The sequence below is a fragment of the Procambarus clarkii genome, chromosome 56 (genome assembly GCF_040958095.1).
Source record: "Procambarus clarkii isolate CNS0578487 chromosome 56, FALCON_Pclarkii_2.0, whole genome shotgun sequence".
Taxonomy (NCBI): Eukaryota; Metazoa; Arthropoda; class Malacostraca; order Decapoda; family Cambaridae; genus Procambarus; species Procambarus clarkii.
The window spans coordinates 18,265,206-18,278,187 of record NC_091205.1 but is presented as its reverse complement, the minus strand read 5'-3'; the positions used below and the strand labels follow the sequence as shown (position 1 = coordinate 18,278,187).

The following is a 12,982-nucleotide window of genomic DNA, read 5'->3' as shown; positions in this document are numbered from 1 at the left end:
ATGGTGATCAAGATGAAGAACAGAGTTGCCGGGACGATTATCAGATCTCGTCGCATCGTGAAAGAAGGGATGGTGGTAAGTACAGAGGAGTAGGACACATGTTTATGTGTCAACAGCAGCTTGGTCTGGGGTTATTCTCTCCCTCTCTCTCTCTTCCTCTCACTCTCGTCTTCCTCACCAGCCAGTCACTCTTACTCTCCCTGCCGCTCTCACCAGCACACTCACCTCTCCCTGGGAGTTACAGCTGGTTACAAATTGTACCGTAGTTTGGTTAGACAACAATGCTGTGGCTGCTGCCTTTTAGAAAGTTGAGAAGCGGATGTCATATTTCTCGGAAATCATTGATGTCGTGTGTTATTTTAATGACCTTTTATGTTGAGATATTAAAATCTTTTGTTTTGTCGTTTTTTTTATTCTGGTTAATTAAAAAAATATAAGTTTGGATTTAATTAAATGAGGTAATTCTCTTTCAACAGACTAGACACCTTGAACATAATACATTTCCAGACACAGTCTTATTGTTAATATTTGTTGCTGTTATGATCTTACAACTTGAGAAATTGTACTGTTATAAGGCTGTTTCTATGGATTATTGTTGCAACATTTTCATCTGATCATGGTGAAGTTGTTTTAAGTTCTGATTTGCCAATAGATTCTCTGTTGTGAGACAGGCTGAAAACACTTCATGTTTGGCTACACTCAGCAGAATATTTGATGTGTATCACAACCTGTGCAATAAAAAAAAAAGTTGAAAATGTTGATAAAGTTGTTTCTAGATTCCGTTTGTGTGCCATATTGTAATAAAATAATAATGTTACATCAACCTATAGTACACTGATACACAATTATGTGTGTAGGATAAGCATTAATGGTTTATCACCGAATACATACACATGGTTGTTATACAAGTGTGGCAATTATTGTTTGGGTGTTTGTTTCCATTACGGTTATGTTTACTGATTGTAATTCCATTAAGAAAAGCATTTGGTGAGGAGTTTGAGTGATTTGGCTGTTATAAAGACTTCTTGCTATGTACACATACAACATAGGAGGTACTCACACAAGGCAACAGGTGGTACCCAAATGAGCCACAGAGACATTAGAAACAAGTTTTTCAGTGTCAGAGTAGTAAATAAATAGAATGAATTAGGAAATGAAGTGGTGGAGCCTGACTCCATACACATTTCAAATGTAGATATGGAGGAGCCCAATAAGCTCGGGGACCTGTGCACCAGTAGATTGATGATTGAGAGGCAGAACCAAAGAGCCAGAGCTGAACCCCACACAACTATATGAGTACAACCATGCACACACATACCTGCTATTATTTGACTGAAGTAGTGTTGTGCAATAGTGTGCTACAAGTTGGAAATATTTCGGGTTGGCTGTAAATTTTGTTGTAAAGAAACCAGTGACTGTTAGAATGCTACTATCAGCCTGCTCGAGTTCATGCTCATGTTCTCGAGTGAAAGTGACTAATGAAATTCAGTAATAAATGCTGGTAGCCTGTGGCTACGAAATATGCTGGTGCTATATGTTCATGCCTATTGTGTCAAAGTTTATTTAAAAATAAAATGAATCGTTTGTGATAAGTAGGCCAAATTTAAGCACAATAAAAGTAACATATGATGTAAGTTGCTTCTCACGTAGTGCATCACTAGCTAGATAATATTCCCTGTTTGGTACCTTCTTTTGATAATTACTTAGTGCAGCACTAGGCATTCCCATGAGAGAATAAAATATGTATTGTTTTATTTGCTTTGCTAAGTGTTTTCCAGTGCATTATGCCCTTTTGTATACAAATAAGAACTGCCTCTTATGGGCCAATAAACTTTCAGTTTTTTATTCTTAAAGTTATAAGGGATTAATCCAGGTGTATTCCTTCTGTGATGACTGTAATAAAGGCCTGACGGCTGAGTGGACAACGCTCGGGGTTCATAGTCCTAAGGATCTGGGTTCGATCCCTGGCGGAGGCGGAAACAAATGGGCAGAGTTTCTTTCACCCTGATGCCTCTGTTCACCTAGCAGTAAATAGGTATCTTAATAGATAAGCATCTTATTGCTTCGTAATTACAATTATTACTTGACCTATTATAGGTATAGGTTAAGTAATAATTGTAATCACGAAGCAATAAGATGCTTATCTTAACATACTAAGAAGGTTAGGTAAGGTTGGTGTTTTCTATGAAGCTTTTCAAGGTAAACTAGTATGTTTAGTATGTCACGTATGCATGTATTTAATAAGTCAATATTGACTATACGAAAGTGCGAGAACGGGTTGCAGTATTTATAACCATGTGCTGTTGGTGTATACCAATTACAATCTGGTCAGATTATGTATAGTATTATCTCTATTTCTTTGTATTTGTGCCTGGTGTATTTCCAAGATTCCTAATTTTTTTTAATAGTTCCATAGTATGTTAATTAATAGAACACAATATTTTACATTTTGTTAAATTTTGGATGGCAATGGAATTTAATGCCCCCTCTTTGTGCAGATGATGAATAAATTGGTGTGTGATTGTTACAATTAGCATTCCTTTTGCTAATTCATCAACAATTTCATTGTGGATTATGCATACCAGTGTACTGCCACCCATTGTATGAATGTCGTATCCTTCCGAGTGGTGTTAGTAGAGCAGCTGTAGGCAAGGGTAAACTAGTTTTTTGTATGTTTGGGAGCAGTTCACCTGGAGTATACCTGGAGAGGATTCTGGGAATTCTTTCCTTCCCCGAGCTCAGCCTGGGGCCATGCTTGATTTGTGATAGCTTGGTTCAATAGGCTGTTGCTTCGAGTGGCATCTGGCCCACATATCCACCAACCCAGTTGGTTGGTCTGGCACTTGCAGAAACTTATCCAAATGCTTCTTGAAGTCATCCACCTTTGTTCTGGCAACATTTCTAATGCTTGCTGGGACGATATTAAACAGTTGTGGACCTCTGATATTCAGACAATACTCCCCGTTTCTGCCTACAGCACCTCTGCTCCTCACTAGTTCTGTTCTGCATTTCCTTCTTTATCTTTTGCTCCAGTATGTTGTTTTTCTATTGTGCAGATTTGGAACCTGGTATTCCAGTATCTTTCCATGTACAAATTATTTATTATTTGATTCCCCTCTCATCTCCTTTCCAGAGTACATTTTGAGTGCTTGAAGATTGCCCCAATAATTTAGGCATTTTATCATGTCCATGCATGCCGTATATGTTCTCTGTACAGTATTCCCTCTATTTCAACAATCTCTCCTGCTCCTAAAGGGTTAGTGAGGAATGAGCAGTACTTGAGATGGGAGAGTACCAGTGATTTAAATTTTATAGTACTGTATTAGTATTGCTGTGGGATCTCTGGATTTGAATGTTCTTATAATCCATCATAATTCCCAGATCTTTTACATGTTGCTTTCCTTCTATGATTATGTTTAATTGTGTCCTGTACCTTGTATTTCATTTGAACTCCTCATTTTCACAATATCTAAGTACAGTACCTGGAACATCATGCTATTTTCCATTGCCCAATTGAAGACTTTATTAATATTGGCTTGTAGTACAAAGGAAATTTTCATCCTGATTCTTGTATCTTTTGTAAATGATAACACAAAGCTGTGACTAGTGTTTTTTTCATTTATTAGATAATGAGACAGCAGTGGTGCAAGGACTGTGCCCTGGGGTACACGGCTTTTCACTGCACTTGGGCTTGATCTTATTTGATTGACTATCACTCTCTGCATTCTGTTTGACAAAGTTGCATTCTGCATTGCATTCTGTTTGACAAAATCCAACACCTCACTATACCCGTTATTCCTACTGATCTCATTTTATAGGCTTTTACTCCAAAGTCACACTTTTTGAATGTCTCTGCAAAGTCTGTGTATACAACATCTGCATTTTGTATTTATTCTAATGCTTCTGTGATTTTGCCATAGTGGTCAACTAACCGTGAAAGACAGAATCTTCTTACTCTAAATCCGTGTTGACCTGGGTTGTGAACTTCAGGTCAACTTTCATTGTTTTCCATAAAACTGGAAATTTGATTCCTAATCACTCTTTCAAAAACTTTCTTAAGTGTGATGTTTATGCAACTGGTCTACAGTTTTTTGCCAAAGCTTTACTAACCTTCACTGTATAGTGGAGCTATATATGCTGATTTAAGTGCTGCTGGTATCAGTCCTGTATCTAGGCTCTTTCTCCATATTACTGTGAGTGCTCGTGCTACAGGCACTTTGTATTTCTTTATGAATATTGAATTCCACAAGCTGGGATCCAGGGCTGAGTGCACGGGCATGTTGTCAATTTCTCTTTCAAAGTCTTCTGCGTTCGTATTAACATTAGTTATGTTATCTAGGGTTTGGATGTCATTCATAAAGAAGCTGTCTGGATCATCAACTTTCATGTGCTTACCTATCGGTGACTACTGAGAAGTGAGGTCTAGCTCTTAATGCCCTACTAACCTTGTTGTACCCGTTGTGTTAAAGTATCAATGTTGTTTATTGAGGGTGCTAAACATAGCCTCATACTGGCCATTTAGGATTTCAATAATTTCTTTGTCATCCTCTGTGTATGAACTTTCAGTTATAAGGTATAGGTCCAATACTAGTGGAGGTGTTTTATTTTGATTTTGCATGTGTGAAAAAATATATTGGATTTTTTTTTATCTTCTGTATTACTTTCTGTTTCAATTCCTCAGCCTGGTATGATCGCTTCAGTGTCTGCTGTATTTCTTCAAACTCCCTGTTTAGATTTCTTTTTCTTTGATGCGCAAGTCGTGTCTACTTAAGTATATCCGTGATTTTTTTCCTTCTTTTGTATAGTTGTCTGCATTCTCTTTTTAGAGTGGTCCTCTTTCTGACCCTCCTCGCAGGCACATGCTTCAAGCAGGTCTTGTATGCTTCAGCTGTCAGTTGGGCTGTTTCCTGTGTGGGAGTTTTGTCACATAAGACTGTTTCCCATTGGATGTATGTAAGGTGTATATTAATTTTTTCCCCAGTCGATCCTCTTATTGTTAAAATTTAATTTACCAAATAATTCAACCCTCTTTGCTTGTTGATATGTAATGGCTTGGATTTTATATTAGAAGTCACTGCAAATTGTGTTTCTCGACTGATGGTGTGGCTACTCTTATTATGGTCCCTATTATTATAGGGGGCCTGACAGCTGAGTGGACAGCGCTTCGGATTCGTAGTTTTGTGGTTCCAGGTTCGATTCCTGGTGGAGGTGAAAACAATTGGGCAGAGTTTCTTTCATCCTGATGCGCCTGTTCACCTGACAGTAAAATAGGTACTTGGTAGTTAGACAGCTGCTACGGGCTGCTTCCTGGGGGTGTGTAACAAAAAGGTCTGGTTGAGGATGGGGACATTAAGCCCCGAAATCATCTCAAGATAACCTCAAGAAGAAGATGGCTTGATACAGGGCATATGAATATTGATTCAGCTATGAATATTGACTGATAGTTGGCAAGGTAGTCTTATCTTTGCTTGAAGTTGTTTAGTGGTATTGTGACGAGAATCTGGAATAGAGCAGTGGCTATTCGGGCAAGTGTTGTGGCCATCGCACATTAATAAAAAAAAAACTACTTGATACCTCTACGGTGTGAGAGCTTTGGGTAAAAACCAGAGAGAATAAAAACTTCAAACATTTAATATACAGTAACTAAAAATGACTTTAATTTTACACGAAATGACAAGTAACAATTAATGAAAGTAAAACCCCTTATCCACTTGGCTTACACACAATCCAAAGAGAAATATATACATGTGAAATTTCCATTAAATTATAGTGGTGCAGGTTAATACTTTATACAAAATACTGTGTGTGCATCTACCGTCACTGGGGGAGGGTGGGGAGGAGTAGGTGTTACAGCTGAGAGCATTTGAAGGGTAATCTGTTGAGCTGGATGCTGACAGGCATTTTTATATGGGGCATGACGTCATAGTTGGCACAAATTCTGGAGTTTAACAATCAGCCGGCAGGTAAACGATCGTTAGCTGGTAGCGTCTGGTTCACCACCGAGAAAGCAGGTGTCACGGGTACTGGAGGGTGGAGGAGGTGTGTCTAGACTTCCATACATTTTGGGTACATATTGTTGTTGTCGTTGATATTAAATCTTGATGTTGGAGCATGCAGATAAGTACGCGGTAAAGGGATAGATAGGATCTACTGCTAAGCAGGAGAATACCGTAACAGTATCTAGACAGCATAGGGTAATAGATGTTATTATGGTACTATAGTTTTGGAAGTGAGGTCCATCTGTTTAGATTGCAGTGGTGTTGGGTAAACATTTGACCATCATGGAAGTGAAGGTCAGTAATAGGATGAAGTCCTCATCTCTGGAAATTTGCCAGACTTTGGACAGTGGCGCCTAAAAAGACTTCTACCAGTGCATAGAATAAAACCAAATAAGAGACAGGAACCTGTTGAATACAGTCCAAAAACATACTGAAGCATGAAATACAGTATTTTCATACAAGGACTGAGTTATAGTTCTTTTGTTTTGAGAGAACCATGACCAGGAGTGTCAGTTCATTTTGAGCCAACTTCTGGGATTGGGGCTGTCTATTTTGAGGAACCTTTTCATACAATTCAGTACAGTATTGTATTTTTTAACATTTACAGACATACAGTATATAAACATGAATTTTAAATATAAAATATATAAACATGAATATTTTTGTATTTTAACAGTACTCAACCCAGACTGTCTGTCATGCATGTGTTGGTAGTACAGTAGTATGTAGTGGCTTCCTGCAGAAAACAAGTATATTTCTATTGCTTTATAGTAACTATGTTGTAAACATTTTAGTAGAGTACAGTTGAAGTACAGTAAAAACAAAACTGCATTTTCAAGTAATATTTACTTAACATTAAAGAATAGTACAGTAAGTGATGCCTCACTGAAATACAGTATTATTTCAGTAATTCACTATGAAGTCAATATGCTGAAAAAACATGCAAAGTACTGTACTACTGTATATGATTGATAACAATTAGTATGTACATTATTTTCAAGGTTGTGTTATTTACATTTCACATTCGAATACAAAAAGAGAGTCGTCTGCAATTTTTTCTTTTAATCTTAATTTTTAGAAAGTAACATTGTAAAAACAATTTTATCAAATTTTCCTCAAAGATGTTCTAATAAAATTTTTCTCTAAGAGCATCTATAGCATAAACAGGGAGACACTGATATATTTTATTAAGATTTATAAAATTTATAAAATTAAAAGGTACTGTACCAGCCATGTTTTATTGGGAATGCTAGGAGAGCATGGGATATTTTCAGTAGTGAATACAAAGACGGCGGTAGGGGATGTAATATCGATACATCAATACAGAAACACTTTTGGTGACTTTCTCTCAGAGGTTACTTTGAGGTTACTTTGAGGTGATTTCAGGGCTTAGCGACTCTGCGGCCCAGTCGTCGACCAGGCCTCTTGGTCATAGTAGTGCCTTTGCACTGTACTTTGTACCGTATTGCTGCTCCAGGTGTGGTTTCTTATTTCTTGCAGGGATCTAATGGAACACCTCCACAGGTTAAAATTTGGTGTATAGTTTATCTCCTGGGAAAGGTTCAGTTTACTGTCACCAGGTTCCCTGTGCTTTGCTCGTCACTGTGTTGAAGATTGCCTGCATTAATCGTGACAGACGTTTGCAAATCTTCTTTGGCACAAGATTCCAGTATCATTTTGTGCTGCCACCCTGTAAAAGCTTCCTCATCCTTCCCGAGGTCTTCACAGATGCAGCCAATGCAGTGTGGGATTTTGTGCCAAGTCGTTTGGGGGCAGGTGCATTAGTTAACAGCATTTACTTTAGTACACATCAATGTACTCTATCAAAAGTTGGTTGTACTGTTGGAAGAGGAGGCCGGACACAAGATACCAAATGAGAGATGGAAACCCTCAAAGAATCATGTAGAAAGAAAGACTTGAGGGTTTATAACACTCCCAAAGCCCACATTAGATATCGACGGCCTGTGCTATGTTGGCCAACATAACATTGAAATCTGAATAAGAGTTCATTTACGACCCTACTTACCATGTTTGTCCGACCAGTCCATGAATATGCGCATGGTAATGTGTTAAATTGATGACTGTCATGTATTCGGTCAGTTTTAATTTTCTACAAAATAAACTGGGTATTGTTCGCAAATGCGATTTTATGAATGTAATTGTATTTTTATTTGAAATTGAATTTGCAATTTTCATAATAGGATGGAATGTGGGATTTTAGTGTGCTCACTTTACAATAAGTAAAATTATGAATATGCAAGTCTCCAATTACTGGTCTTCACTTGTTCTATTTGCATTTTCTTCCCTATCAATCACTCCAGTATGTTATTTTACTGTGTAGATTTGCGACCTGGCCCTCCAGTATTTTACATGTATACTGTATATTATTTGATGCCTCTCTCATCATCTTTCTAGTGAGTACATTTTGGAGAGCTTTGAGATGATCCCAATAATTTAGGTGCTTTATTGTGTCTATGCTGTGGATGTTCTCTGTATTGCCTCCATTTCAGCAATCTCTCCTGCTCTGAATGGGTAAGTGAGTATCAAGCAATACTCAAGATGGGACAGCACAAGTGATTTGCACAGCACAAGTGGTGTACAACCATTGTGAGGGAATCCCTGGATTTCTAGGTTTTCATAAACCATCCTATCATTTATCTGTCTGGCGCAATATTTCCTTGGTTATGCTCCCTAAGCGTTAGGTCGTCGGACATCATTATTCCCAGATCATTTACATGCAGCTTTCCTACTATGGGCAGATTTGATTGCGTTTTGTACCACTGCATTTGGTTTAAGGTCCTCATTTTTGCCATACCTGAGTACCTGGAAATTATCACTGTTAAGCATCATGTTATTTTCTGCTGCCCAGTCGAAAACCATATTAATATCTGCTTCTAGTTTCCAGTGTCTTCAGCAGAGGACAATTTTCATGCTGATTTTTGTGTCATCTGCAAAGGATGATACGAAGTTGTGACTTGTATTTTTGTCTATATCTGATATGAGAATAAGGAAAAACAGTGGTGCAAGGACTGTACCTTGAGGTACAGAACTTTTATCTGTGCTTGAAATGAATTTTATTTAGTTGACTGTTACTCTTTGTGTTTTGTTTGATAGAAAATTGAGTATCCACAGTCCTACTTTACCTATTATTCCCATTGACCTCAGTTTGTGTGTTGTCACTCCATGGTCACATTTATCAAATGCCTTTGCTAAGTCGTGTATACCACATCTACTTTCTGATTCTTTTCTAATGCCTCAGTGATTTTGTCGTAGTGGTCAAGTAACTGTGAGGGGCATGATCTTCCCGCTCTAAATCCATGTTGGCCTGGGTTGTGGAGGTCATGGGTCTCCATGAAATTGGTGACCTGACTCCTTATCACTCTCAAATACCTTAATTATATTTGAGGTTAGTGCAACTGGTCTATAATTCTAAGCCAATGCTTTGCTCCCTCCCTTGTGTAGAGGAGCTATGTTTGGTGATTTAAGCGCACCTAGTATCTTCCCTGTGTCCAAGCTCTTCCTCCACACTATACCGAGTGCCTGTGCTAATGGCACTTTGCATTTATTTATAAATATTGAATACCATGAGTCTAGACTTCCTGCCAAATGTTCAGGTGGCAGGGATCAACATAAGATTGAGTATATTTCATTAATACCTCAACATGGCTAAGTGCATGGGCATGTTATGAATCTCTTTCAAAATCTGCCACACTCGTGTTGATATCAGTTATATTTACAGGGGTTTGGATATCATGCATAAAGTAGCTGTCTGGATCTTCCTCTTCCATGCTGTTTATTGCGGTGCTAAACATGTCCTCATACTGTTTTTTTAGGATTTCACAAATTTCTTTGTCATCCTCAGTGTACGAACCCTCACTTGTAAGAATAGGTCCAATGCTGACAGTGGTTTTTGCTTTTGATTTCGCATATGTGAAGAAATATTTTGGGTTTATCTTTATCATTTGTATGGCTATGTTATAAGTGCATTTCTTCAAACTGATATGATTGCTTCAGTCTCTGCTTGATTTCTTCAATCTACCTTGTTTAAATTATTCATTCTTTGTATGGATAGTCGATTCTGCTTAAGCATTTCTGTTATTTTTGTTCCTCCTTTTGTAGTGCCGTCGGCGTACTCTTTCTACGGTTGGGGATTCTTTCTGGCTTTCTGGAAAGGAAGATGTTTTAGACAGACTTTATATGCTTCGAAAGTCAGTTGTTCTATTCCTTGTGTGGGATTTTTATTACTTAGAACAGTTTCCCATTGAATGGTTAGAAGTTTCCCATTGAATAGCTGTAAGGTCCCTGTTTAACTTTGCCCCTTCTATCCTTTTATTATTATAATTCAATTTATTGAATAACCCCTCTCTCGCTTGATAATATTTTGTAGACCTATTACGAGTATTGATGTTATTTTGCCCTTCAGTGAGCTTGTGGATCTGAGTATGTGGTGTCTGAGATTGTCATGTATATGATTATGTCCTCATTGTTTGTGAATATCAGATCTAGAAAATGTTCTTTTCTATCAGACATTTAACGTCCTGGGCGTTTTTGTTTCCCGGTTTCATCGTGTGGGGCAGTTTTCTCTAGTCATGCAATGTGACGTGAAAAGACGCCATACGGAGTGTTCTCACGTGTTATCTTAAGGGAACATTATTACACAAGGCAGGCAGTGGCTCTCAGTTTGGAGATAAATGGCTTCAGTAATGGCGTGTTTGTGTAACTAACTTGTATTGCTGGAGCGTATTAGACCAAGTAGCAGTGTAGCAAGGCGCAAATTGATCAACACAAACTGACAAACATGTTTTTATGTTTCACCTGTTTCACGGTATAGAAATACAGAAAAAGCCTATCATGTCTGAAAATTGTTCCACCTCATTTAATATGTTAATATTTAAAATTTTGAGTGTTGTGAAATGGTAGCCAGAAACTGAAATGCCCGGCCAATGTTGGCTCCGTTGGAGTCTCGCGAATGAAAAAACACCTCTGGTGAAAATTGAAAAATGCACAATGTGTTTGTAAAATGTTAAATTATGAAATGTCCAACTAGATTATTGAAAGTGGTTCGTGTAATGTGAACCGTAAGGCAATGTGTTCGTTGAAGGAGGGGGGGGGGGGGGGGTGGATATAATTAGTCCCGGCGTGAGATTAAGTCTGGCGTTTCTTAGCCTGACGACAGTGGACAATGGCGGCGGTCACTCGGCAATAATGCTACAGCCGTCACCTGAAGCTTGTATGGGCTGAATGTGTAAAGTCCCTAGTAACATGGCCGATGTGTATTGCTGTGATATACTGGTCGAATTCAAATGCCCTTGCAGATGACTGAGGAATAATATTGCTCATATATTTTGTTGGTAGTTGAGCGATCGAACTCTTATCTTGTGGTTTATGTATAATTTAGAGTTGAACTTTGGCATGGGAAGGAAGTAAGTGTACTAGCAGGTGTCGTCTATTGGGGCGGTTACGTCACTAGCCTGGCTCAAGTTTATTGAAGAGTGCTCTCGTCATTCACTCCAGCGATGGTGAGAGTCTTCACTCAATCATTGATATTATCCTTCCTTTCCTCTTTGTCTCTGCTTCTCCCTTGCTTCATTAATCATTATATCTTCCACTTTCACTATTTTTTGTCCCATTACTTAGTCTATAACACCTTAGATGCTCTCTGGGGTTATATATTAAGAGTTGAAGAGTGAGTGTGAACATGAAGACGTGACGCCACCGAGTGATGGTGTTGGTGTGGTGGAGAAGACTGGGAAGGAGAGCAGCTCCTCTACCCTGCTGCTGCTGCCCCTGCTCCTGCTGTGGGCGGCGGCGGGGGCGGGCAGGGGCACTGGTCAAGAGGAAGGTTGGTGTGTGTTTCAAGAAGGTAAGCTTCCCAGTACGTCGCTTTAACGGTAACTTCTGTGGCAGGCCAAGAGCTCTTAACGAACGTTGGATATAAAGCCTATTTAAATTTCTTTCTTTGTTATGCACCCCATGCCGTGGGCGGTGGAGGAAAGGGTTACAGAGACAGGTAATCTGTCCAGGAACTGAACCACGTAGTTCGTTTAGCTAAGTTAGCCGAGAACCGATTGTGCAGTGTAATTAGTTACTAAAAACCATTTGCGTAGTATGAAACAGGTGACTGAGAATGTTACTTAAAGATCTCTTGTTAAATGTTTAGGCAGGAAATTGGTATGGAAGTTTTTGTGAAATGTTGGATAGAATACATGATAACGGAATTGTTTGTGGCAAGAACCATAGTAAGTTTGGTTAGTCAAGTGCATTTTATGACAATGTTGATGATGAATCGGCAGAAATAATGTGGAATCAGCCACATTTCACCAATATAATGACGAAATAATATACATGTTATATATGACAATATAAAACTTCCTATTCCAAGGGAAGTTGAATGGTACATTTCTAATTAATATCCAATAGTAATTTGTAATTGGTCTGTATTGACTTCCATCTAATGTGGAAAGTTGCTTGCGATGTGCAAGTGTTCACTAAACAAGACGAAATTGGCGCAGTTACATTGAAATGGCAAGCAAATAAGATTTACGCTCCGTGCTCTTTAAAGCTATTGATTGTATAAAGTTGGCGGGTGGTGCGCGGGAACCTGTGACGGACTTACAGTTTGAATACGCTGGCGTCCGTTAGTCGTCACCTTCACCACTGGATATTGAAACACTTGGCTGCTGTGTTTCCCCAACACTTTACACGTGAAACATAACTGCTTAAAATAGAAGAATTTAATGAAAATGGAGCGTTTAGATGATTATATATATATATATATATATATATATATATATATATATATATATATATATATATATATATACATATATATATATATATATATATATATATATATATATATATATATATATATATATATATATATATATATATATATATATATATATATATATATATGCGAGAAGGCGTCCAACAGGGTGACCCCCTTGCTCCTCTCCTTTTCTGCTTAGTCATCAAACAAG

General features: G+C 38.2%; 1 protein-coding gene across 1 annotated transcript in view; it reads left to right on the top strand.

The window, feature by feature from the left end:
- The window catches only part of LOC138353186 (uncharacterized), a 61,635-nt gene continuing 48,653 nt past the window's right edge, over positions 1-12,982 (top strand). The window contains exon 1 of the mRNA XM_069306059.1: positions 1-75. Coding sequence (XP_069162160.1) covers positions 1-75 — 75 coding nt within the window. The remainder of the gene's footprint in view (positions 76-12,982) is intronic.